The sequence below is a fragment of the Stenella coeruleoalba genome (genome assembly GCF_951394435.1).
Source record: "Stenella coeruleoalba genome assembly, chromosome: 13".
In the NCBI taxonomy this organism is placed as follows: domain Eukaryota; kingdom Metazoa; phylum Chordata; class Mammalia; order Artiodactyla; family Delphinidae; genus Stenella; species Stenella coeruleoalba.
This window is the reverse complement of record NC_137159.1, coordinates 39152076-39174802: the sequence shown is the minus strand read 5'-3', so window position 1 is coordinate 39174802 and position 22727 is coordinate 39152076. Positions and strand designations below refer to the sequence as shown.

Sequence of the window (22727 nt, the reverse complement as noted above, 5' to 3'; positions counted from 1 at the left end):
AAAATGTTATATATTTTATATGAAATACTCTATTAAATGTCAAAGCTCTCTGTATATTACCATAAATGTCAAAGACCTCAGTATATTACTTTTGCTATTAATAGTGGTAAGTGATAATAAGCATTTACTTCTAGAGAGTTGCAAACACCTATTTGTAAATACAAGTAGTAATACAGAAAACAGAAAAAGAAAAAAGGCAACCAAACCCACCATGCTTCCACCCCCCCATTACATTTTACTAATATCTGGTGAGATGCACTATTTTGTGATATTCTGTCTAGATATTCTTTAGGAAAGATCTATGCAAACATTAAATGCACCAGTGAATTGCTTCACAAAGATCTCACTACATTAAATGTTAAATATAATCACTTAAGAAGAAACTTACATTTTATATGGTAATGGCAATTCCCAAATTACCATTATCGGTAACTACTTTATTATAGTTTTTAAAAAAATTTAATGAAGAGTTATCAACAGATACTTGCCCTCAAATACACAGGTATTGATTTAAGACCCTTTCTTAACTTAAAAAAAAAAGGAAGGAAGGAAGAGAGAAAGAAAGAGAGAAAGAGAGAAAGAAAGAAAGAAAATACCCTTACCTTGTAGGGAAGTTTGTATGGTGCATGAAAATCCACACCACAGAATCTGAAGATACATCTTGGACAGGTACCAGTACTGAGCAACAACTGGGCCACATGCTTGTTTTCCACAGTCAGTGGAAACATATTAAATAGCTACAACTAGAAAAAAAGAAAAAGTAAAACTAATGAGCACCTTTTGTGTTTTACTTTCACAGACAAATATATGGTCACCTTTAAGGATAAAAATCTTTAAAGATAAAACATTTATATTTGAAAATCACTATTTGGTATTCTCCAATAATGTCCCTTTCATTAAATCCATATTGAAACAAAAACTTGAAGGCAATTTATTAGATGGATCAGGTAAAAGTTTCTAATTGTCAAGGACTTTAACATTCTGGATTATGATAAAGTGCATCAACATAACTAAATCAATCAAAAGAAATAAAAACTAATAAAAAATGGCTGTCTCTAAGGAGGGTAATGAAAACAAGAATACAGAGTGTAATTTTGCTTTTTATTTTGTACCATTCAGTATTGTTTGAGAACACAGAGTTGTAAATTCAATAAACTTTCCTGTTAGAAATAAGAAATGAGTTTGCTAGAAAAAATAATCAGATCAGTCTATGTTATGTAATACTTGACTGCCCTTAATGATAGTTAAGCAGTCAAGTATTCAAAGCAAACTGATCAGATTCAAAAACATCAATTTTACTTTGATGAAATAATAACTAAATAAAAACCAACTATTAGCAAAATGAGAAAAATCTTCCTTTCATACACAAGTAAAAACTCCAACAAAAACAAATAAAGTGCAAAATATTTGAGTAATTATTATCTAAAACAAGTTGCCACTTTTTTGCAATTTGAACAAACTCACTTGGAAGTAAATACGACATAGAGAATGGGTTCTTGTTGCCAGGAAGGAGTGGGGTAATGAAAATTAAATTTCGTAGTCATTCTGTTTGGAGGGAAAAAAAGGTCTTCTGATTAATGAATCAGCTCACATTACTTTAAAATGAGGAACTAGTGATATTTTATAAAACTGTGATTGCATGGTTATGGTACTGAGGTCATAGAGATAAAAGATTGTGGCACCTTTAATTTGTTCATTTTCATAATTCAAATGAACTTAGTTTTTGTGGAGGGTGAAGCTCTTACCAACTGCTTACTATAAAGATGTGACTCTTAGAATTAGTTTGTGTTTTCTAACCCTTTAAAACCCACTACTTACTTTCAAGTTTCTAAATGTTTGTGGCCACTTATCAAGAATAGATCCTTGACAGAAAACAGATAGTACTATGGAACTCTTCACCATAAAAATAAGGTCAGCAAGCAGGACTACAAAAACCAGATTGCCTGTGGCTGGGTTCTAATTCAAGGTACCAAAATATGTGAGTTGTCAGGGAGGGGAAGGGAAGAAAACCAAGCTTCTCTGGACACACCAGTGAGAACTTTCAGACACCCAGATTGGGAAACACTGATTAGGACTGCCTAAGTAAATTTGAGCTCCAGAAAGTACAGAATATGTAAAGAACAACCTCTTTGTTCCCATAATGAAGCATAATGAAGCTCTGTGTGATCATTGTTATTTACAAACGATCTGAATCCCTTCCCCCAGCTCATTTAATCTAATAGTTTGATGCTGATAAGGGGTTGGGATTCTTTTTTTTTTATTTTTTTTTATTTTTTTATTTTTTAACATCTTTATTGGGTTTTTTATTTTTTTTATTTTTATTTTTTTTTTAACATCTTTATTGGGTACGGGGTCGGGATTCTTTGAGGAGCTGATTATCATCATTTAAAGTGTATCCCAACTGCATTCCCCTCACAGAGAAACTGTTTCTATTTCGTCCTTTTTTTCTCCTCCTTTCCATTAGCTAAAGCCAAGGATTTCATTTAATTGAGAATTAACCTTTAACTCAGAAAGAGAAACCAATAAACCCTCCTGTCCAATAAATAAATCCAGGACTGAGTGCTTAAGATGGGCACTTTGTATCAAAGATTTCCCAGGAGACTTAAGTTAAATAGTTGTATTAAAATGTATGCTTTTTCCCCCAGTTGGCTTAAAGACAATGTTTGTTTCTCCATTAGGTTCACTAGAACAAAGGTATCACACTAGTCAATAAATGACACATTATACTCTCTTGGCTCTAAAGTTTCCAAACCCGTTCAGAATTAGGAAATCTCCTGTCTTGAGTAATTTGAAGAGGTCTTAAAAGAGCAAAACAAAACCCTCTTCCGTAATTATGTTAGTAATCGAATGGCATTACAAATTTCTCAAGATCACTTTCACCTAGCAACAATCTAGCGACTTCCCAAGCGCGTTAACATTAGGAAAAAATACGTTCTTAAATTTGGTTGTTTCATCTTGATGTACAGCGCTGAAATGCCAGGATTTCATAAGACATCAGAAATCAGTTGTTCCATATTAGATTTATTATCTTTGAAACCAAGCCCTGAGAAATGCATCCCGTACTGTAAGGTTTTCATTGTCGGTTGCCTTTAAGATGTTTGTTTTTCGTTTACGTGTTTACTTTACCCAAAGAACTGGAACATATAATTGCAACAGAATCTCTTCCCAGGTGTCAGGATCCTACGGCGATCCAGTCCCTGCTCCACAAATCAATGGTAACCAGCCCCGTCTCTGGTTTACTAGAGAAGATGGTTTTTCTTTTCACTTCTCGGACGATTACAGAAACTATTTATTACAAACAGGCCAGGAGCAGGCAAAAAAACCAGGCTGAGTCTCACATCCCGGGATCTTTTAAAACTCATTTTCATACAGAAGGGTGTCATTCGTCTTGTGGGGTGGGGGTGGGGTGTGGATTTTTAAAGAAAGGCGCTCGTAACTTCATCGCGCTACCGATACACTCAGCAGTGGAATCTACTCTAGATTTCTGGAAAGTTCAACCCCAGGTCTAACCTCCAGTCTTTCCTTTGGCCAACCAAGGAAGCCCTTCTCACCTTCAGTCGGGTCCCCAAACACTTCCCACTCACCCCTCCTTGCTAACAAAGCCTCTCCCACAGGAAGGAAACGATCCCCTCCATCCACACCTCTCCGGCATGCAGTCCTCACCCCCTCTCCTCAGACCTCCCTTGCCTCACCTTCTCCCACGGCGCCGGAGCTAGAGATTTAACCCCTTCCAGCCCTCAGAGGGAACGGGGAAGACTAAAGACAACGCACCTATTGCGTCTAGCAATTCTGTTCCCCGAGGAAACGAGAGCTATAGAACAAAAAGTACCAGCTCCCTCACGCGAGGACTGAGTGAATTCTCCCCTGCTTGTTTGCAGGGAAACCAGTCAAGATACATGGCCGGCCGCCACGCACCTTGCCTGCGCCGCGGGTGGAGGAGTGGTGTGTGGGGCATTACTCCGGCCGGGTGCAGGACTTGTCCCAGGGAAGCCTCCTTGGGACTCTGACGTCTAGGACATTATAGCCGCCACCAGAAATATCGATGAGCTCTTACCCTCTGTTTAGAATGGAAGTTCTTTCCAAGGCAAATAAAAAGAAAGCGTTTCTTCCCATAGGTTAGTGGCATCCTCCTAGGCTGTAATACCAGCCAGCAAAGCACCACAAACCACATCCTGACTGCAGGGGAGGGCCGGGTGGAGGGCTCTGCACTCTGCATGTTGTGCCTGGCGCTCAAGCGGCTGGTGTCCTCGGGCCTGGAGAGTCCCAGCTCTGCGCGGGATCTGAGAGGAGGCGGAGATGGCGTCCCAGCCGCCGCCTCCGCCGAAACCCTGGGAGACCCGCCGGATTCCGGGGGCCGGGCCGGGGTCAGGACCCGGCACCACTTTCCAGTGAGTGTGCGATTTTTCAGGCCGCGAGTTTTGTGGGCCATAGCGGGGACTTGGCAGGAGGCGGTTGAGGCCGTTGTTGGGTGTGAAGTGTCCCCTCCCCCTCTCAACCAGCCCCCACCCACACCCCTAGTCGTAAGGGAGGTCGAAGTGCCTTCGGGGCGCCTGCAAGGGGAATTCGGTGTCAGACAGCTGCTTCTGACTCGGCGGCTCTCGGCAGCGACGTTTCCGGGAGGGGTAGCGATAGCCCTGGGCTCCTGAGTGCCGGTGCTTGGAAGAAAGGGTCAGGTACCACCTGTCCCTTCTGTTTGGGGGACACCCTGACTGAACTGCACGACTCTCTTCCCCCCGCCACCCCTACCTTAAAGAGTTAAGACTTTCGGTCCGTAGCAGGTGAGAGAGGCATTTGCCCGGCCCCGGCTCGTCAGGGAGCAAAGTCTCTCGAAAGCTTTTAACCATCTCTCGACAAGTTGGTGAAAGCCCAAAAGGTCACTTTTACACAACTGGAACTCAAGCCTGTACTGTTTGCGTTCTTTTCCAGCATAACTCAGCAATGTTTCGGATAAAGATTTGGAAAAGCAACAAGCGGGAGTTAAAAAACTGAGGCCTACGAGTGGCCTTTGTGTGCTAGATAGTGTGTGATTTTTTTCTAAGGCCTGTGGTTTTTTGTTTGGTTTTAATCAGTGTTAAATGGATCTACAACTCAAAAAAGGCTAAAATAGAATAAAAGAGAAGAATTTCACATAGAGAATGGGTTCTTGTTGCCAGGAAGAACGTGTTTTAAAACGTGTTGGGTGGATCTGGACATCTTTTTTTTAAATTTTTTATATTGGAGCAGAGTTGGTTAATGTGTTAGTTTCAGGTGTACAGCAAAGTGATTCAGTTATACACATACATGTATCTATTCTTTTTCAAATTCTTTTCCCATTTAGGTTATTACAGAATAGTAAGCAGTGTTCCCTGTACTATACAGTAGGTCCTTGTTGGTTATCTATTTTAAATATAACTGTGTACATTGTCAATCCCAAACTCCCAATCTATCCCTTCCGCCCTTGTAATCATAAGTTCTGTTCTCTAAGTCTGTGGATCTGGGCATCTTAATTCAGATGGTGAGACTCGAATGTCACATTGCCTACTGTGGTAGGTTTACTTACATAGAAATCCCCAACATACTGGAATGTATTTCTGCTATGCTCTAAAATCTTGTAATGTTTTTTTAAGGTGTTTGAACAGAATTGCTACTTTATTTAATAATGAAGGTATATCAGTAGTAAGCTTTAATTATTGCTATTAAGTTGGGATGACACTGTATGCTACTTTTTAAAAAATAAATTTGTTTTATTTATTTTTGGCTGCGTTGGGTCTTCGTTGCTGCGCACAGGCTTTCTCTAGTTGGCAGCGAGCAGGGGTTACTCTTCGTTGCGGTGGGTGGGCTTCTCATGGCAGTGGCTTCTCTTGTTGCGGAGCATGGGCTCGAGGCACATGGGCTTCAGTAGTTGTGGCTCGCGGGCTCTAGAGCACAGGCTCAGTAGTTGTGGCGCACGGGCTTAGTTGATCCTCAGCATGTGGGATCTTCCCAGACCAGGGCTCAAACCCGTGGCCCCTGCATTAGCAGGCAGATTAGCATTTTTTGCTAATATAAAGGTAGCATCTGCTACCTTTTTTTATGAGTGGTTTGACCTTCTTTAAAAATTTGGACTGCTCTTTAGAAGAGAGACGTTTTATTTTTGCATCTGTCAAAGTTCTGTTTATGTAAGATTAACCATTTTCCCATTTTTTAAGAAAATGTCAAGTATTTTAAACACCTAGAGACTGGTAGAGAGTAAGATGATGAATACTTGTGTATTAGCTCCCAGCTTTAAGAAATATTAACATTTTACCAGATTCGCCTCAGATTTTTTAAAAAATAAAAATTAGAGCAACAGTTAAACCCTCCCATTCTTCTTTCCTACGGTAACTACTGTCCCTATTTGGTTTTTATTGTACACAGTGTTTTTATACTTCAGTATTTAGCTTTGTACGTACATTACATATGTATATATGTATGTATTATTATTCAGTATATTTTTGACTTTAAATATATTCGAACTGTATGTATCATTTGCAAAGTGTTTTTCCACTATTATTTATTTTGAGATTTATCTTGTTCATTCTTGTACCTGTACAGGCATACTTGGGAGGTATTGCAGGTTGGATTCAGACCACTGCAGTAAATCAAATATCGCAATAAAGCGAATGAATATTGCAATAAAGCGAGTCACATGAGTTTTTTTGGTTTCCCAGTGCATATAAAAGTTATGTTTACACTCTACTGTAGTCTATTAAGTGTGCAATAGCATTATGTCTAAAGAAACAATGTATATAACCTTAAAGATACTTCATTGCTAAGAAAATGCTGACCATCATCTGAGCCTTCAGCCAGTTGTAATCTTTTTGTTGGTGGAGAGTCTTGCCTCGATGTTGACTCATTGGAGGTGGTTGCTAAAGGCTGGGGTGGTTGTGGCAGTTTCTTTAAATAAGAAGACAATGAAGTTTGCCACATTGGTTGAGTCTTCCTTTCTCGAACATTTCTCTGTAGCATGCAGTACTGTTTGATAGCATTTTACCCACAGTAGAACTTCTTTCAAAATTGGAGTAAATCTTCTCAAACCCTGATGCTGCTTTATCAGCTAAATTTACATAGTAGTCTAAATCCCTTGTTGTCATTTCAACAATCTTCATATCTTCTTCACCAGGAGTGGATGCCATCTCAAGAAACCACTTTCTTTGCTTACCCATAAGAAGCAGCTCCTCATCTGTTAAAGTCTTATCATGAGATTACAGCAATTCAGTTACATCTTTAGGCTTCACTTTTATTTTTAGTTCTCTTGCTATTTCCACCACATCTGTAGTTACTTGCGTCACGGAAGTCTTGAACCCCTTTAAAGTCATCCATGAGGGTTGGAATCAACTTCTTCCAAACTCCTGTTAAAGTTGATATATTGAACTCATCCCATGTATCACAGGTGTTCTTAATGGCATCTAAAATGGTGAATCCTTTTAGAAAGGGTTTCAATTTACTTTGCCCAAGTCCATCAGCGAAATCACTGTCTATGGCAGCTATAGCCGTATGAAATTTATTTCTTAGATAATAAGACTTAAAAGTCAAAATGACTCCTTGATCCATGGGCTACAGAATGGATATTGTGCTAGCAGACATGAAAACAACATTAATCTCATTGTACACCTCCATCAGCTCTTGGGTGACCAGTTGCATTATCAGTGAGCAGTAGTATTTTGAAAGGAATCTTTTCTTCTGAGCACTAGGTCTCAACAGTGGGCTTAAAATATTTAGTAAACCATATTGTAAACAGATGTGCTGTCATGCAGGCTTTGTTGTTCCACTGATAGAGCACAGGCAGAGTAGATTTAGCATAATTCTTAAGGGCCTTAGGAGTTTCAGAATGGTAAATGAGCATTGGCTTCATCTTCACGTTCCAGCTGCATTAGCCCCTAACAAGAGAGTCAGCTTGTCCTTTGAGGCTTTGAAGCCTGGCATTGCCTTCCCTCTAGCCATGAAAGCCCTAGATGGCCTCTTCTTCCCATAGAAGGCTATTTTGTCCACATTGAAAATCTGTTGTTTAGCATAGCCACCTTCATTAATTATCTAAGCTAGATCTTCTAGATAACTTGCTGGAGTTTCTACACCAGCACTTGCAGCTTTACCTTGCACTCTTATGTTATGTAGATGGCTTCTTTCCTTAAAGCTCCTGAAACAACCTCTGCTAGCTTCAGACTTTTCTTCTGCAGCTTCCTCACCTCTCAGCCTTCACAGAATTGAAGAGTTAGGGCCTTGCTCTGGATTAGGTTTTGGCTTAAGGGAATGTTAATGGCTGCTTTGATTTAGCTAGACCACTAAAACTTTCGTCATGTCAGCAATAAGGCTGTTTCACTTTATCAATAGCGTGTTCACTGGAGTAGCACTTTTAATATCCTTCAAGAACTTTTCCTTTGCATTCACAGCTTGGCTAACAGTTTGGTGCAAGAGGCCTAGCCTTTGGCCTATCCTGACTTTTGACATGCCTTCCTCTCTAAGCTTAATCATTTCTAGCTTTTGATTTAGAGGCGTGTGACTCTTTCTTTCACTTGAACACTTAGAGGCCGTTGTAGGGTTATTAACTGGCCTAATTTCAACATTCTTATGTCTTAGGGAATAAGGGAATCTCGAGAAGAGAGAGAGACATGGGAGGAAAGGCTGGTCGCTGGAGCAGTCAGAACACACACATTTATTTTGAGAGTTTGCTGTCTTATAGGGGCACAGTTCATGGTGTCCTAAAACAACTAGAATAGTAACATAAGAGATCACTGATCACCATAACAAATATAATAGTAATGAAAAAGTTTGAAATATTGTGAGAATTACCAGAATGCGACACAGAGACACGAAGTGAGCAAATGCTGTTCAAACAATGGTGCAGATAGATGGGCTTGACACAGGGTTGCAACAAGCCTTCAATTTGTAAAAAACACGATCTGCAAAGCGCAGTAAAGCAAAGCATCATAAAATGAGGTATGCCTGTAGTTCGTTTTAACTGCCATAGGATATTCTGTTATATAAAAGCAAACTATTTGTTCTGTTATAGATATTAGAGTATTAGTTGTTAAATATTTAAAGCTACTGCAGTCAACATTCATGTGTCTTTCTCCTTGTGCACGTTTCCAGAGGTTTTCTGGGAGGAGAGTTGCTTGTTGGAAGGGTATGCTTATCTTCAAGTACTATCACCAAGGTGCTCCTCGAAGTGGTTGTATACCAATTTTTACATTTTCACTAGCAAGGTATTCTGTTTCTCTACATTTTTTCCAACACTTGATGTTATTTTGTAGTACTGTATTTACCAATCTAATAGATGTGAAATGGTATTTAATTTGCACTTCTCTGATCAGTAATAAAATTGAGGATCTTTTTGAATGTTGATTTGAAATTTTTTCTGTTGGTAATCTTTTACCCACTTTTATGTTGGCTTTATCTTTGCTTATCAATTTGTAGGAGTACTTTATTGTTTGTACTGATCCTATTTTGTTTTTATCTTTCGATCTTTGGCTTGTCTTATTGCTTTATTTACATTCATGTTCATTTTTGTTGTACAGATATTTTAATTTTAATATAGCCAAATTTTTCATCTTTTACTTGTGCTTTTTCTGTCTTGGTTAAGAAACCCTTTCTACCTCAGATCAGGAAAATTTTTTTCTGTATCTTCTTTTAACTGTTCATTTCCCATTCATATCTTTTTTTTTTTTTTTTTTGCGGTACGCAGGCCCTCTCACTGTGTGGCCTCTCCCGTTGCGGAGCACAGGCTCCGGACGCGCAGGGTCAGCGGCCATGGCTCAGGGGCCCAGCTGCTCCGCGGCATGTGGGATCCTCCTGGACCGGTACACGAACCTTTGTCCCCTGCATCGGCAGGCGGACTCTCAACCACTGCGCTACCAGGGAAGCCCCCCATTCATATCTTTAATCCACCTGGAACTGACTTTGTTGTACAAAAATCAGTGTGAAATAGAGAATTCAATTCTTTTCCATGTGGATAGCTTATTATCCCAGCACCATTTATTAAGTAGTTTATTCCATACTACTTTATAATGCCATCTATATCACACCAAGTTTTCCTAAATGTGTGGTTCTGTTTGGGGGACTTTATATAATATGTTCTGTTGCTGTATTTATCTATTCTTATGCTAACACCACACTGTCTTTATAATAAGTTTTGATGTTTGGTATGTCAAGATCCTCCACACATTGCTGTTCTTCATAATTGCCTTTGTTGCACTTAGCCTTTATAAAAAGACTTATTGAGATTTTTATTAGAACTTTATATTTTAATTGGAACTTTTATGTAAAGATCAAGTAAGCCTTTTCATCCATGAATATTTTGTACGGTGCAATTGGTGAGATTTTGACATTCTTTTTTGCTTTAAGTAGTGTTTTATAATTGTTTCCATGAAGTCCTTTCCCATCGTTTATAAGATATAAATATTATATCCAGCATAATGTCAGACTCTTAATTTGTTCTGATGGTTTGGTTGAAATTCTTTTGAGTCCTATGTTGACAATCCTGTCATTTACAAATAAGCCAGCATAAATTGCCAACATCCTTGTATTGTTCCAGACTTTCATTGGAATGCTTCTCAAGTCTCACTATAAATTATGATGTTTGCTTTTTGTTTTTGATAGATATCCTATCAAACTTCTATCTCTCTACCTTGCTCAGATTTTTATTATGAAGGGGTATTAAATTTTATGAATAACTTTTCTGCATCTGTTGGGATAATTATGTGTTTTTATTTTAATATGAAAATGTGGTTTATTGCATCAATTAATTGTCCAATGTTGAATCATCCTTGCGTTTCTGGATGAACTCTGCTAAATTTTGATTTTTTTTAAAAAATACAATGTTGAAATCTAATATTTTAAGATCTTTGCATATATGTTGTTAATTGGCCTATAATTTTCTTTCTTTGTATTATACCTTTCTGGTTTGGTATCAGAGTTTTGTAGCTACAGAAATTTTTCTATTGAGTTTAATTTTTATTCCTTTACAGACTATGTTGTCCTTAGCAGCCTTTAAGATTTTCCCTTACCTTGGTCCTCTACAGCTTTATTAGGCTCTGTCTAGGTTCAAATATTCAGATATACATATGTACATGTATATATTTTCCTCCTGCTCAGCAGCTACAATGTTCATGCTCAGTACCCACAGTGTTGAATCCGAGGATTCACATCTGTCTTTAATTCAGGAAAACTCTCACGAATCCTATCTTTAAATATTGTTTGAGCACTATTCTTTCCCATCTCTTTTTCTGGAACTACTATTAAACATATCAGGAATAGTTCTGCTCCAAGTAACAATATCTGACTTTCTGTGCTTTCAACTATAGAGGCATTTATTGTTTAGTTGACAAGAAGTCTAGAGATCTGCTAACTCACCATTGTCATCAGGGGACCTACATTTTTCTTGACTTCCTTTTTGTCTGTCAGCTTTCTGGCATTTTCAGTCATCTCTGTCTTACTCTTGCTCCTTCGAAAGGAATCTCTTTTTTTTTTTTTTTTTCCAGCAGTTATACTTCGTTGGGCTTCAATGTATTTTTCATTATATTATTTTTGGTGGGATTCATAGAGATACTTGAATCTGACTTGATGTCTTTCATTGATTTCAGAAAAGGCTCAACCATTATTTCTTTAAATATCTCTTCTGCCCATCCTCTTTTCATTTCTCTGACCCCAATTACATATATGCTCTATATTTCACTATACACTCTGTATCTTACACTCATTTCTGTATGTATCCTTTTGTTACTCATGCTTCATTCTGGGTATTTTCTTCTGAACTCTTCTAGTTCACCGGTATTTTCTTTCAGTGTGTCTAATCTGATAGTAAACAAATCAGTCATTGAGTTCGTAGTTTCAGGTATTTTATTCTTTTAGTTTTAGAATTTCCATTTGGTCCTGCTTTATAGTTTCTATTCTCTGCTGAAAATCTCAGTCTTGCCTTTTTTTTCCTTGAATATGTATAGCGTAGTTGTTTAAAGTCTCCACCTGATAACTCCATTATCTGGATCCATATGGATCATTTTATATTGGCTAATGTCACTCATTTTTTTTAACATGTAGTTTTGTCATCATAGAGGCTCAATTATTTTTCAGTGAGAGCTGGGCATTGTATATAGATAATTTAAGGCGATTTGAGGCCTAGGATGGTCTCTTCCTCCAGAGAGTTTTACTTTTGATAGGCACCTTGGGCCACTAGCAATCTAAGATCATTTTAATAATTTCAAATTTGAGCTAACTTGAAATTGTGGTTTTCAGTTTCTCCCAGGGCTAGTCTATTTCTTGTTAACCTTTTTCCCCTTACTCCTAGCATGTGGCTGTTCAAAGTCCCAGTCTGAAGTGTGGGCATTTATCTTGTCCCTCTTTTGGGACTTCTGAATTCTAGTTTTTGTCTCCTTAGCCCAGAGAGTCTATTAAAAGCTCTACTCAACTTATCCTGTCAGCCATCTCTTCTGGAATTGGCCCGCTTCCCTTGAGAAACATCTAAAATGGGCTCTCTAGATTTTCTCCTACTCCTGGATCTTGATTCTAATTCCTCAGTGTCTTGTCTTCTCTTGCTTTAAACAGATAATTTTATATTTTTTCTAGCTTTTCTAATTGTTTTCTGTGAAAGAGTTGGTCTGATTACCTAGAATACCATTACTTGAAGTAGAATTCCACAAGTTCCATATTTCTACTCTGTTCCTTAGTATACAACAACTAATTTTCTTTTTGCCTCATAGTTACAAGATGCCTTGTGGCTGTGGGCATTGTGTATAAGATTTCTAATGAAATTTTTTTCATATTTACATGGTTTTTTTTCAATTTTTATTTCACAGATGTTATTGCTACATTTATCTCTTTGACTTTTTAAAATCCATTCATTCAATCTCATATTATTCTTGTTCTGCTTATCTCTTTGACCATTTTAAACATATTTAGAATCTTTGATGAGCTATTATATAAAATTAGTTTTTCCTTGAATGACTTTTCATTCTTATTGTTAATTTTTGTTATTTTGGACTCTTTGTGTTTTTTTTTTCTTCTTGTGTGTAGTATTTTTGATATGTCCATTTTGAGTGGGAATTTTGGGGTTCTGTTGTCTCACTTTTCCTTCTACATTCCGCTCTTTCTATCTAGTAGGCTTCCTGTTGCTTGTACCTCCCTCTCAGCATCCACTCTCCATGTAAGAATCTGGTATAAAGTGGCTTAGATTAAGGATATCGCAGATTAAGTCATTGAGTCAGTTGTTAACTTGTTTCATTTTCTGAGTTTGAGGCTTTATCAGAGTCTTCCCCCATTCTTAGTTTTGTAACTTTCTAAAAATCCTAAAGTGTTGTCAGCAAATTTTATAATCTCTTTTACCACTGTCAGCAAATTTTTATGAGGCAAGGTGGCACTTCCCAGTCCCCAGCCTCAAGCAATGAACTAGTTTCATTTGAGTGGAGCACTTACCCTCAGAGCTGCTTCATCCAAACCTGAATATACTACACTATTTGGTAGTCTACTGACCCTTTTTAAAGTTTTATTCCTTTTTTTATGATGTAATACAATCTGAGGTAAACAACTTCGCTCATGATTTATGCTTGCCAAAACCTTTAGATCAAACCTTTAGATGCATACTTCCAGTTTATACTTCCAGTTCATACTTCCAGTTTAACTGGAAGTATAGAGGATAGGGGATAGTTAAACAACATTTGGGGGTAACACAAATCCAGAATGTGGGACACTCTAGAAGAAATTGACTGGACTCTTCAAAAAGTCCAGGACATTATTGTTCTGTTTAGATGAGAATAGGGACACAACCAACCAAATGCAATATGTGAGACTTAATTAAATTTTTGTTTCAAAAAAACCTAAAAAGACATTTTGACTTTTACAACTCAATGATAAAAAGATAAATAACCTAATTTTTAAAATGGGCAATGTATGTGAATAGACATTTCTCCAAGGAAGATCTAAAACTGGCCAATAAGCACATGAAAAGATACTCGATATCATTAACCATTAGGGAAATGTAAATCAAACCCACAGTGATGTACCATTTCACACCCACTAGGGTGGCTATAGTAAAAAAGACAGATAATAACAAGTGTTGACAAAATGTAGAGAAATTGAAACCCTCATGCACTGCTGGTGGGAACATAAAATTGTACAGTTGCTTTGGAAAACAATTTGGCAGTTCTTCAAAAGGGTAAACACAGAGTTATGATATGACCCAGCAGTATCATCCCCAAGAAACATGAAAACACATGTTCACACAAAAATTTGTACATAAATGTTCATAGAAGCATTAGTCATAATACCCCAAAAGTGGAAACAACCCAAATGTTTATCAGCTGATGTATGGATAAATATAATATAGTAATAAAAAAGAATGAGGTACTGATACATGCTACAACATAGATGAACCTTTAAAACATTAAGTGAAAGAAGCCAGTCACAAAATACTACATATTGTAAGTTTCATTTACTGTAGATCCTCATTATTTGCGGATTCAGTATTTGCAAACTCTCCTACTCGGTGAAATTTATTTGTAACCCTAAAATCAGTACTTGAAGCATTTTCATGATCTTTTCAGACACACATAGAGCAGTGAAAGATCTGAGTCATCTCTCAGCTAAGGGTGAAAAAAAAGCAACATTCTGGCTTGTTTCAGCTCTCATACTGTGAACAGGTGTCCTTTTCAAAATCAGTTAAGTGCCAGCCACGTTTTTCACATTTTTGTTGATGATTTCACTGTCTTTAAATGGCCCCTAAGCATAGTGCTGAAGTGTTCCTAGAAGGCCTTATGGAGAAAATATTAGCATTAGATAAACTTTGTTCAGACATGAGTTGTGGTGCTTTTGGCCATGAATTCATTGTTAATGAGTCAACAATGTCATTAGATAAAGTATCTTTAAACAGAAACATACATAAAAAGTATATGTATTGATCAGTAGATAGATGAAAATGTTGTGACCAGAGGCTTGAAGGAACCTAACTCTTTGTTTCCTCCAGGAGCAGTGATTCAGTATTTGCTGATTCATTGTTTGCAGGTTTATAGAGCATAACTATCTCAAATAACAAGAATCGATTATATAGGAAATGTCCAAAGTAGGCAAACCTATAGAGACAGACAGTAGATTAGTGTGATTGCCCAGGATTGGAGGAGGGTAAGAAGTGGGGAGTGACTGCTAATAAGTATGGGATTTCTATTTGGGATGATGAAAGTGTGCTGAAGTTGCATATGGTGATAGTTGTACAGCTCTGTGAATATATGGAAAACTGTTGCCTTTTACAATTTAAATGGGTGAATTTTATGGTATGTGAATTTTAACTCAATAAAGCTGTTTAGACAAAGATATTTGAGAGTAATGGATATGTTTTGAATATCAATTGGGTAATAGATATGGAATTATTAATTTTCAAAGATGGGAAAACAGTATTATGTTTTTGTATAAAATATCTTTATTCTTAGGAAATGGCTGTGAGGTATTTAGGAGTAATTTATTAGGTCTACAAGTTAATTTCAAATAGTTCAAGAAGTTTTAAAAGACTAGAGAGTGATAAAGAGGAAGCAAATGTGGCAAAATGATAGCAGTTGTTGAATCTAGATAGAAGGTATGTGGATATTGTACTTTTCTTTCAGTTTTTTTTTTTTTCCTGTTTGAAACTTTTCAAGATAAAAAATTGGGTGGGGGAGATTTTGCACATTCAGCAATGAGAATAAATCATTGTTCTTCTAAGTCATAGGCTTCTTTAGCTCTCATTATGCTTGTTGTAACAGAAGGCAAGACTGTACATGCACACTGAATGCACTTGTGTATGCCGGAAAAAGACCGCATTAAAACCAAAGAAGAGTGAATTCCTTGGTGGTCCACTGGTTAAGACTCCTCATGTTCACTGCCGAAGGCCTGGGTTCAGTCCCTGATAGGGAACTAAAATTCAACAAGCTGAGCAGGGCGGCCAAAATTTAAAAAAAACACACACAAGAGTAAGAGGAAAGCTCTTTATTTTTTTATTACCAAATGTTTAAATTTAATTCCCTATAATTTTTTAAGTTACATATTCATCACAATTTATGAAATAATACAAAGATATATAAAGAAAAATCTGTATTAATAGTGTGTGATATATGTGTATTAAATATTTACTAATGAAAGACTCCAGTATAGTGTTTTTATCAGTACCTATTTATATGCTAAGCACTATAGTTAGGTGATGGAGAAACAAGGAAAGCTCCTGTGCCTTTGAGAAACTTGCCGTTTACAGGAAGAGTCAGATGTATAAATAAATGTAAGATACTGTACAAAATATGGACAAAGAATTATAGGAAGGACTTTTGATGATGGCAGAATAAGTACTTTAGGAAAAAAAAACTATTGAGGACAAGTAGAAAGCTAAGCAGAATATAAAACATCTGGAAGGCATTATAGGGCAAAAAGAGGATAAAGATTTATGGAGCCCAGATTCAGGAAAGTTAAAAATTCACAAAGGTGAGCATTGCCTTTGAAAGCACTTTTCCCATAGAAGCTTCTGCTGATTTCAGAAGAAGCAGCTTAGATAATGAAGCTAGTTGAGTAGAACACTTGACAGACTCTTGAATCATGGTTGGAGTTCAGACGTCCTCCAAGACGAGATACTGATAAATTACCCATACCTAATGTTAGGTACATCTAGATATAAGGGTATAAAAGATACATCTAGATACAAGGGTGTAAAAGAGGTAGACAGGTCCTTATAGGAACAGAAGCCCAGCGTCAAATCATCAATTCCTGAAATTAGGGACATCATGAATTGATAGTAGCCTTAGCATCCTGGCTGAACTAAATTAGAGAATAGTTCAGAAAACAATGTCCAGATACATATTACTATATATAAAATAGATAAACAACAAGGACCTATTGTATAGCACAGGGAACTAATGTATAGCACAGGGAACTATATTCAATATCTTGTAATAACCTAAAATAGAAAAGAATCTGAAAAAGAATATACATATTCACTTTTATATGTGTGTGTGTGTGTGTGTGTGTGTGTGTATATATATATAAATAAATATATCTGAATCACTTTGCTGTACCCCTGCAACTAACACAACATTGTAAATCAACTACATTTCAATTTTTTAAAAAAATGAAAAGAAACAATATCCAGAATGAAACACATCTGGAGAAAGAGAACATCATCCAGAATCTCAAATTACTGCTACAATAATAATTGCTGACGCACAGCAAAATCAAATAGCCAGACCCAGGAGGACATTATGTAACATAAATGGCAGCTAAGTTAACATCTGGATAAACAAATTCATAGGGACTCTAGATATTGGAGTTAGCAGAAACTTTAAATTATCTTTAATATGTTGAGGGCAATAAAAGAGAAGATGAAGAATTTTGGCAGAGAATTGGAAGCTATTAAAAGAGGAAAGGAATTTCTAGAACAAAAAATACAGTAACCAAAATTGAGAGCTCATTGGATTTAGAAACAGATTAGACACCATTACATAGGGAATTAGTGACTTAGAGCAGTACTGCTCGAAGTGTGTTCTGTAGCTGCTGAGAGTCTATGGGCTGGCTGCTATTTTTTGAACTATGTAGTAACAGTCCACAACAAGATAGGAAATTTGTGTCAAAATGTAGAACAAATTGACCCTGAGCATACCATTTAGTTCAACTGGCATTTTCTTTTCTTTTCTTTTAAATTTTTATTGGCATATAGTTGTTTACAATGTTGTATTAGTTTCAGGTGTACAGCAAAGTGAATCAGTTATACATGTAAATATATCCACTCTTTTTTAGATTCTTTTCCCATATAGGCTATTACAGAGTACTGAATAGAGTTCCCTGTGCTGTACAGTAGGGTCCTTATTAGTTATCTATTTTATATATAGTAGTGTGTATATGTCAATCCCAATCTTCCAGTTTATCTCTCCACCACTCAAGTGGCATTTTCTTTTTTTTTTTTTTTTTGCGGTACGTGGGCCTCTCACTGTTGTGGCCTCTCCCGTTGCGGAGCACAGGCTCCGGACGCGCAGGCTCAGTGGCCGTGGCTCACAGGCCTAGCCGCTCCACGGCATGTGGGATCTTGCTCCGGACGCGCAGGCTCAGTGGCCGTGGCTCACAGGCCTAGCCGCTCCGCGGCATGTGGGATCTTCCCGGACTGGGGCACGAACCCGTGTCCCCTGCATCGGCAGGCAGACTCTCAACCACTGCGCCACCAGGGAAGCCCTCAAGTGGCATTTTCTTGATGGCAAAACTTTCTCTGTGAAGAAAGAATTTGTTGATTTACATTATAGTGCAAGCTCCTTATCTTGCAGATTGGCCCCTTGAGTAGCAGTGACCTAAAGAATAGTTGGAGGGCTTCCCTGGTGGCACAGTGGTTAAGAATCCGCCTGCCAATGCAGGGGACACAGGTTCGAACGCTGGTCCGGGAAGATCCCACATGCCACAGAGCAACAGCCCGTGTGCCACAACTACTGAGCCTGCGCTCTAGAGCCCGAGATCCACAACTACTGAACCCACGTGCCACAACTACTGAAGCCTGCGTGCCTAGAGCCTGTGCTCCACAACAAGAGAAGCCACCGCAATGAGGAGCCCGTGCACTGCAATGAAGAGTAGCCCCCGCTCTCAGCAACTAGAGAAAGCCCGCGTGCAGCAATGAAGACCCAACGCAGACAAAAATAAATAAATAAAATTAAAAGAAAAGAATAGTTGGGAAGAAAATATCTAGAAGGAAGTACAAAGAGACAAAAGGACAGGAAAATACAGAAAGGAAGGGAAGAGATTTAGAGGATGAAGCAAGGTATATTTTACAGATAGAAAAGATAAATAGTCCTTTAACACTTGAAGCAGTGCTTCTCAAAATATTTGTGATGATGGCCAATACTTTTTATAAAATGCAGTAAAAATATCATAGCAGTGTCAAATTACTTAAACACAATCTCGTTTTCTGTACTTACTATAGATGGTATAAAATGGTTCATAAAATAGCACTGGTCCACAGACCACATTTTAAGTAGCATGATACTAAAGAAATTAAATTCATAATGAAAATTCTTCCCAGTAGGAGAATTCCAAGCCCATATGATTCACTGGTAAACTCTAGAAACCTTTAAGGAAGAAATAATTAACTTTTCTAGAATATAGAAAAGAGTGAAAGACTCCCCCAACTCTTTTTAAGAGGCCAATTCAACCTTGATGTCCAAACCTGACAAAGACGTTTACAATAAAAGCATATTAGGACAGTCTCATTCATGAACATAGATATAAAAAAATCTTCAATAAAATATTGGCAAACCAAATTCAGAAATATATTGTGGCCTACTTGATTCTACTTCAGGAATGCAGGTTGGCTTTAACATTTGAAAATTAATGTAATTCATCATAGACAGTAAATGAAAAAATTCATATAATCATCTTGATAGGTGCTAAGGAATCGTTTGATAAAATTCAGCATTCATTCGTGGTAAAAAAAATTTTATCAAAAGGAACTACTAAATCTACAACAAACCTACAACAAACATGATAATTATTGGTGACATCTTGAAATTTTTCCCTTTGAGATTAGGAATGAGACTAGGATACCTTCTATCATCCCTTCCATTCAAGATTGTACTGCAGGTCCTAGATGCAATACCTTAATAATCAAAGCTGTAAGAATTGAAAAAAGGAAGAAATAACCTATCGTTATTCGCATACAATATGACTGCAGATCCTTAAGATTCTAGAAAGTACAAAAGAAGAATCCAAAATAAGGTTGTTAGATATAAGGACCATAGTTTTTTAATCAATTATTTCTATATAACAGCAAAAAAGTGAAATATTAGAAAGACACCGTTTACAATAGCATCAAAAAAATCAAATATATAGAAATAAATCTAAAGAAAGACCTCACAGTAAACTATAAAACATTGAGACTCAGTGATTATTTTATTTTTTTAATTAATTTATTTTTGGCTGTGTTAGGTCTTGATTGCTGCACATAGGCTTTCTCTAGTTGCGTGAGCAGGGGCTATTCTTTGTTGCATTGTGCACGCAGGCTTCTCACTGATGTGGCTTCTCATTACAGAGCATAAACTCTAGGTAGCTTCAGTAGTTGTGGTGCATGGGCTCAGTAGTTGTGGCTTGCGGCCTCTAGAGCGCAGGCTCAGTAGTTGTGGCTCACAGGCTTAGTTGCTCTGTGGCATGCAGGATCTTCCCGAACCAGGGCACGAACCCCTGTCCCCTTCATTGGCAGGTGGATTCTTAACCACTTCACCACCAGGGAAGTCCCTCAGTGGTTATTTTAAAAAAACATTATTAAGAAAAATCTTTAAAAGACATAAGTAAATGGAGGATATGTTATATTGAGTTGAAACTCTCAATATAATGGAGATGTAGACTACCTCAAATTAATCTACGAATTTAGTGTAATCCCAAACCAGAATCTCAATAGGGCTTTTGTGGGGAGAACAGTGTAGAACTTCAAACTCTGATTCTAAAATATATATGGATATTCAAGGGGTCAAATAGCCAAGACACTCTTGAAGATGAAGAATAGCGTAGGAAGATTTGTCTTATTGGATATTAAGACCTATTATAAAACTATAGTAATTAAGATAGTGCCATTTAGGTGTAAGGATGGACAGATATCGAGTTGTAACTAACCCTGAGGAAATGGACATGTATCTTAAAAAGAAACCAAAGGTTGAAGATACTACTAATAATGCAGCATAAGTAAACAAGAATATAGAGTTCAGTCAGCTATTTTATCTTATCCATTTTGTCTTAACACAGATTCTAAGCATCTGGATATTAGAAACTATTCCTTACTTTAAGACATCTTTAGTAGGATCTGTCATAACACTAGGTATATACAAAGTGTTTAATAGTTACTTTGAATGAATTTATTGTGTGCTTAAGTTACAACTTTGAATCCTTTTTGGTTTTAGATCTGCTGATTTGGGTCCTACTTTACTGACAAGACCTGGACAACCAACACTTACCAGAGTGCCACCGCCTATTCTTCCAAGGCCATCCCAGCAGACAGGAAGCAGTAATGTGAACACTTTCAGACCTGCTTACAGTTCATTTTCTTCTGGATATGGTGCCTATGGAAATTCATTTTATGGAAGCTATAGCCCTTATAGTTATGGGTATAATGGGTTGGGCTATAACCGCCTTCGTATAGATGATCTTCCACCTAGTAGATTTGTTCAGCAAGCTGAAGAAAGCAGCAGAGGTGCATTTCAGTCCATTGAAAGTATTGTGCATGCATTTGCCTCTGTCAGCATGATGATGGATGCTACCTTTTCAGCTGTCTATAACAGTTTCAGGGCTGTATTGGATGTAGCAAACCACTTTTCCCGATTAAAAATACACTTCACAAAGGTTTTTTCAGCTTTTGCATTAGTTAGGACTATAAGGTATCTTTACAGACGGTTACAGTGGATGATAGGTTTAAGAAGAGACTCTGAGAATGAGGACCTGTGGGCAGAAAGTGAAGGAACTGTGGCTTGCCTTGGTGCTGAGGACAGAGCAACTAACTCAGCAAAATCTTGGCCAATATTCTTGTTCTTTGCTGTTATCCTTGGTGGTCCTTACCTCATCTGGAAACTGCTGTCTACTCACAGTGATGAAGTAACAGGTAAGAGTAATAAAATGGGTTCAAAAACCATATAACAATCTCAAATTTCAAGAATAGGTTAAATTAGCTTTCTTTATGCATTTGTATTTAATATTTTGATCCAGTTATATTTTCAGTTAAGAACTTCAAAACTGGAAGAGGAATATGTAGCAAAAACAGGTTTCTTGATTTATTCTTTGTTACTTCAGTTTAACAGCACACATTACTTAACTACTGTTCACAAGTCACTGAACTTGATTCTGTGGAAGATACAAAGATAACATAGGGCATAATCCCTTTATCTTTCCAAAACTTACTGGAAGAGAGGTGGGCGAGACACATAAATAGGTAATTGTAATGAGGCATAAAGAGTGTAAGTAGTACGACAGTTGGGGAGAAACATAAGACTTATTGAGCGTTTTTTTATTATTATTATTTTCTTGAATTTTATTTTAATTATTTTTTATACAGCAGGTTCTTATTACTCATCGATTTTATACACATCAGTGTATACATGTCAATCCCAATCTCCCAATCCATCATACCACCACCACCACCACCCTCCACTGCTTTACCCCCTTGGTGTCCATACGTCTGTTCTCTACATCTGTGTCTCAATTTCTGTCCTGCAAACTGGTTCATCTGTACCATTTTTCTAGGTTCCACATATATGTGTTAATATACGATATTTGTTTTTCTCTTTTGGACATACTTCACTCTGAATGACAGTCTCTAGATTCATCCACGTCTCTATAAATGACACAATTTCGTTCCTTTTTATGGCTGAGTAATATTCCATTGCATATATGTACCACATCTTCTTCATCCATTCGTCTGTTGATGGGCATTTAGGTTGCTTCCATGACCTGGCTATTGTAAATAGCACAGCAATGAACATTAGGGTGCATGTTTCTTTTTGAATTATGGTTTTCTCTCGGTATAGGCCCATTAGTGAGATTGCTGGGTCATATGGTAATTCTATTTTTACTTTTTTAAAGGAACCTCCATACTGTTCTCCATAGTGGCTGTATCAATTTACATTCCCACCAACAGTGCAAGAGAGTTCCCTTTTCTCCACACCCTCTCCAGCATTTGTTGTTTGTAGATTTTCTGATGATGCCCATTCTAAATGGTGTGAGGTGATACCTCATTGTAGTTTTGATTTGCATTTCTCTAATAATTAGTGTTATTG

The 22727-nt window shown here is 37.3% G+C and overlaps 2 protein-coding genes across 6 annotated transcripts in view; one reads left to right on the top strand and one right to left on the bottom strand.

The window, feature by feature from the left end:
- PUS10 (pseudouridine synthase 10) overlaps window positions 1-3997 on the bottom strand; it is a 66737-nt gene extending 62740 nt beyond the window's left edge. For 2 of the 5 annotated variants that reach the window (XR_013831137.1, XM_079941387.1), the window contains exons 1-2: window positions 3772-3903; window positions 603-743 (exon numbers count right to left, since the gene is read on the bottom strand). Coding sequence is in view for 4 of the 5 variants with exons in the window: in XM_079941387.1 (XP_079797513.1) it covers window positions 603-728 (126 nt within the window). In the remaining variant the exon portion in view is untranslated. The other 3 variants (XM_079941388.1, XM_079941390.1, XM_079941389.1) reach the window with 3 other exon arrangements.
- A 197-nt stretch (window positions 3998-4194) lies between these two features.
- The window catches only part of PEX13 (peroxisomal biogenesis factor 13), a 36174-nt gene continuing 17641 nt past the window's right edge, over window positions 4195-22727 (top strand). Inside the window, exons 1-2 of the mRNA XM_079941255.1 lie at window positions 4195-4388; window positions 20862-21556. Coding sequence (XP_079797381.1) covers window positions 4297-4388; window positions 20862-21556 — 787 coding nt within the window. The 5' untranslated portion in view covers window positions 4195-4296. The remainder of the gene's footprint in view (window positions 4389-20861; window positions 21557-22727) is intronic.